Consider the following 4,069-nt stretch of genomic DNA (forward strand, 5'->3'; position numbering starts at 1 on the left):
AGAGCCCAGAGCATCCAGACCATGACCAGGTGAGACAGGGTTATCAGTGAACCAGTGATAGAGGGTCAAACCTGGCCGTCCAGCTAAAGTCTTTCATCTTCTTGTTTACATCAAAACTTCTTCATGATTTTTCACAAATCCTCAACTTAAAGGAAAACTTCTCCTCCTGCAAAATGATCATTTCTATGCTGATGACTTGGTCTACATGCACCAAATATTCAGTTTTTTGCTGTTTTTAATGTATTTTATTAAGGTAGAATAACACGAGGTAGCTGCTGGCTTCCCGTTGTCATCCTCCATGTTGTTTGTCTTTCAGTAAGATGAATGCAGATAAGCGGGTGGAGAGCCCGATCCCAATCCTGCCGCTGTCCACACCCGACGTGGAGACGGAGAAACTCATCAAGATGAAAGACGATGAAGTGAGTGAAGCTCAGAGAATAACGCATCGCAGCAGGCGTTACGTCAGCGTGTGTGGATGTGAAGTGATGACTACGTAGCTTCATCCTCTCTGTGCTGTGGTTTCCTCTGCAGCTGAGGAGGATGCAGCAGATGCTCCAGAAGATGCAGCAGCAGATGCACGAGCAGGACCTGTGACCTGTGACCTGTGACCTCTTAATGTGACGTCTGTTATTCAGGACACAGAAATCAAACACAAAGCGCAGATTTAAACCTTCGTAAAAGTCCATCTCCTCCATACAGAAGCCCTGACTCTGGTGATCTAAATCTGATCTAAAGTCTTTTATGTTCGCTAGCCTCTTGTGGCCGAAATCAGTATTACAACAACAAACTTATAACCAAGCCATAAACACAGGAGATAAGAATACTTAAAGAAATCCCTTTCCTCTCTTTTTTACCTCTCAGGGCTTCCGTACTTCAGTGGATGAAGAACTCTTTAGATAAAAACAGTCTCAAAGAAACAGTAGGTGAACAGCATGCTGGGAGATCATTTAAATAATAAACTTTGTTTTTTTTAAATGCAGTCATTAGCCAAGTGAGTGTAGTTCGGCGTTAATAGAGAGTAGATCACACTTTAGATCACAGCAGTTTAAATACTAACTGAGACTAATGCACCGATCATGTAGTAGTTCATGCTCTGATACTGAGACTCAATGTGTGCAACTGAGACGTTGATGGATTTTGCTGATGGTATTATTATTATTATTATTATTATTATTATTATTAGTTATTTAATAAGGACCACGAACAAAATAACCCATTAATCAACAAGATCAACATATAAATACCAGCACATTACAGTACAGCTGTAACATTGTAATTCTTCACGATTAAAAACCATCAGCCTCTTTTAAATCTGCTGTGTGTGTGTGTGTGTGTGTGTGTGTGTGTGTATGTGGTTGTGTGCGTGTGTGTGTGTGTCATGCATTCGTGTCCTCTGACTCTGAGGAGATTAAGTGTTTTTACTCGGCATGATATTCAGTGAAGCCTCGATAAATACGTGAACTCGTCCTTAAACCTTGAGCCATGAAACAAAGTGTTGCAGTCTACAATCATTAAGGGAAGGAAACGCATGTAAAAACAATCCCTCATTCAGTACACTAATTCCTCTTTTAGTTTGTTTGCGTATAATAATCAGCATCACCACAGCTGTTACATGTGATTCAGATGAGACCGTTTGGTATTTAGGACTCCAGCTCCAGATATACTATTAAAGAAAGATCCCAACGATGTATAAGACCTATAATAACAATTACAATAATAATATTTGCAATAACTTTTGTTTGTGTACCACAAAAACAATGTGACACAGAAAATAAAATCTTGGTTTTCATCTGAAAGTGTCTGTTGTCTTACATCAATAAGTAAACGTGTGCATTTTTTAAATAATTATTTAATTCATATTTGTTTATTATTTGTCTAATGAAACATTTTTTTTATTACAAAACTGTCAAAAGGACTTGAGGGGTTTTTCCCAAATCCAGTGCAGCTAAAGTACGAGGAACTGTCATTTAGTGTTGATTCTGTCGCCCCCTGTGGACTAAAGTGGTAGTGTCTCTGAGCACCAGACTCTCTTTAAAGTTTAAACCCTCTCATGTTACTGCAGCAGGGTCTGACAGTCTGCCCCTCTGAGTCCTGGTCCTGGTTCTCCCGTGCCTCCCTTCCCTCCAGCGGGTCCATCAATACGTCCTGGGTCTCCAGCAGAGAGGAGAAGCTCTGCTCCTGCAGGAGGAGGAGGAGGAGGAGACGCTGCTGCTGCTGCAGGAGCAGAGCTCTCCTCCTCCCTCTGGAGCTCCGGATCTGGGTCTGTCCACGGTGGACCGGTCTCTGCTGGAGGATCCGGGTCTGTCCGCGGTGGACCGGTCTCTGCTGGAGGATCTGGGTCTGTCCGCGGTGGACCGGTCTCTGCTAGAGGATCCGGGTCTGTCCACGGTGGACCGGTCTGTGCTAGAGGATCTGGGTCTGTCCATGGTGGAGCGGTCTCTGCTAGAGGATCTGGGTCTGTCCACGGTGGAGCAGTCTCTGCTGGAGGATCTGGGTCTGTCCACGGTGGACCGGTCTCTGCTGGAGTCTGAGCTGAAGGAGGTTCTGGTGAACCTGCATGAGTTCATCTGGTTTCACCAGAATCCGACCCGGTGGCTCCGATGACGAGCATTAAGAATAACTCTATAGAAACAGACCATCTTCTCTCTGATGGTCTCTGTACTGGTGGAGGTCTGTATTTAGTTATTTTATTTATTCTTTTTTCAGGATCATTTGAAGTGTTTGTTGTTGTAATACCCATTCTGGCCGCTAGATGCTTCGTTCTAATTGAACATAAGGTGGTGGTGGACTTTCATTAACTAACTGATAAAGTTGCATTCATTATTATTATGTTTTGGGCCACTAGGGGGCAGCAGACTGAGATGTAAACACAACACTGACACATCACACTCACCCACACACACACACACACCCACACACACACACACACACCCACACACACACTCACACACACCCACACACACACTCACACACACACACACCCACACACACACACACACACACACACACTCACACACACTCTCACACACACACACACACCCACACATACACACACACACACACACCCAAACACACTCTCACACACACACACACCCACACATACACACACACACACACAAAAATAAAGAATGTGTGGTGGGCTGTAATCCGTAATCTCCCCAACACGGACCAGGTGGAGGCGGGTCCTGGTCTCATTTTTCCCCGCCTGGTGTTGAGGAAAAAGGGGGATGGACGACCCCGACCACCGGAACCAGTCTCCCGGGTGTGTGTCGGTGTAATAGTGTAGTTGTTGTTGTTGTTGTTGTTTGTGTGATGCTTCAACACAGAACGCGTTAAATTGGTCTGCAGGATCTGCAGAAATGGAGCCGAGCGACCCGGACGAGAACGAGACCGGCGCGTCGTCCCAGCAGCAGACCACGATGTGGAGACAGTTCCAGGCCAGAACCAAGCCGCTGCTCAGCCCGAAGCTGGGCTCCAGAGACCCGGAGGACAAGAAGGACCGAGGCGGCGGGTGGATGTTCAAGAAGATGAAACGGAGGGAACACGCCGTCCTGGACCGGGTGATCTCCTCCTCGCAGCCGGACCTGCTCTTCTCCGCTCCGCTCTGCGGCAAAGCGCCGACGCACAGCCCGAAGAAGTCCACGGTGGCTCACCTGGTGCAGTCCCACCACAAGAGCTCCTCTCTCGGGTCGGCGTGCCTGGAGAGCCTGGCCGAGCCACCGAGCGGCGACAGCGGCAGCAGCGGCGGAGGAGGAAGCGGCGGCGAGGCGGCAACAGCTGCTGCCGCAGCGGCGGAGACGCAGATTGAGAGCCGGGACGAGCAGCCGGTGAGTTCACCAGTCTAATGTGGTGGTTTTGGTGGTTTTGGCCTTTTAATGTGGTTCTAGTCTGCAGTGATATCTAATCTCTGGTTAGTGGACGTGAGGAAGCAAGTCTCGTGCCTCATAGCAGGAAATGATAAACTAAATATATAGATCACTAGTATCACTATATCACTATATCACTAGTATCACTATATCACTAGTATCACCAGTATCAGTAGTATCACTAGTATCACTATATCACCAGT

At 46.8% G+C, this 4,069-nt stretch overlaps 1 protein-coding gene and 1 pseudogene across 1 annotated transcript in view; both read left to right on the top strand.

Moving 5' to 3' along the window:
• Positions 1-1,138, top strand: part of septin5b (septin 5b) — a 7,905-nt gene extending 6,767 nt beyond the window's left edge. The window contains exons 11-12 of the mRNA XM_031878077.1: positions 317-419; positions 532-1,138. Of these exons, the coding sequence (XP_031733937.1) occupies positions 317-419; positions 532-594 (166 nt within the window). The 3' untranslated portion in view covers positions 595-1,138. The remainder of the gene's footprint in view (positions 1-316; positions 420-531) is intronic.
• Positions 1,139-3,359: 2,221 nt separating this feature from the next.
• The window catches only part of LOC116400299 (arrestin domain-containing protein 3-like), a 53,144-nt pseudogene continuing 52,434 nt past the window's right edge, over positions 3,360-4,069 (top strand).

Source organism: Anarrhichthys ocellatus, unplaced genomic scaffold (assembly GCF_004355925.1).
Source record: "Anarrhichthys ocellatus isolate YVR2014 unplaced genomic scaffold, GSC_Weel_1.0 scaffold160, whole genome shotgun sequence".
Classification (NCBI taxonomy): domain Eukaryota; kingdom Metazoa; phylum Chordata; class Actinopteri; order Perciformes; family Anarhichadidae; genus Anarrhichthys; species Anarrhichthys ocellatus.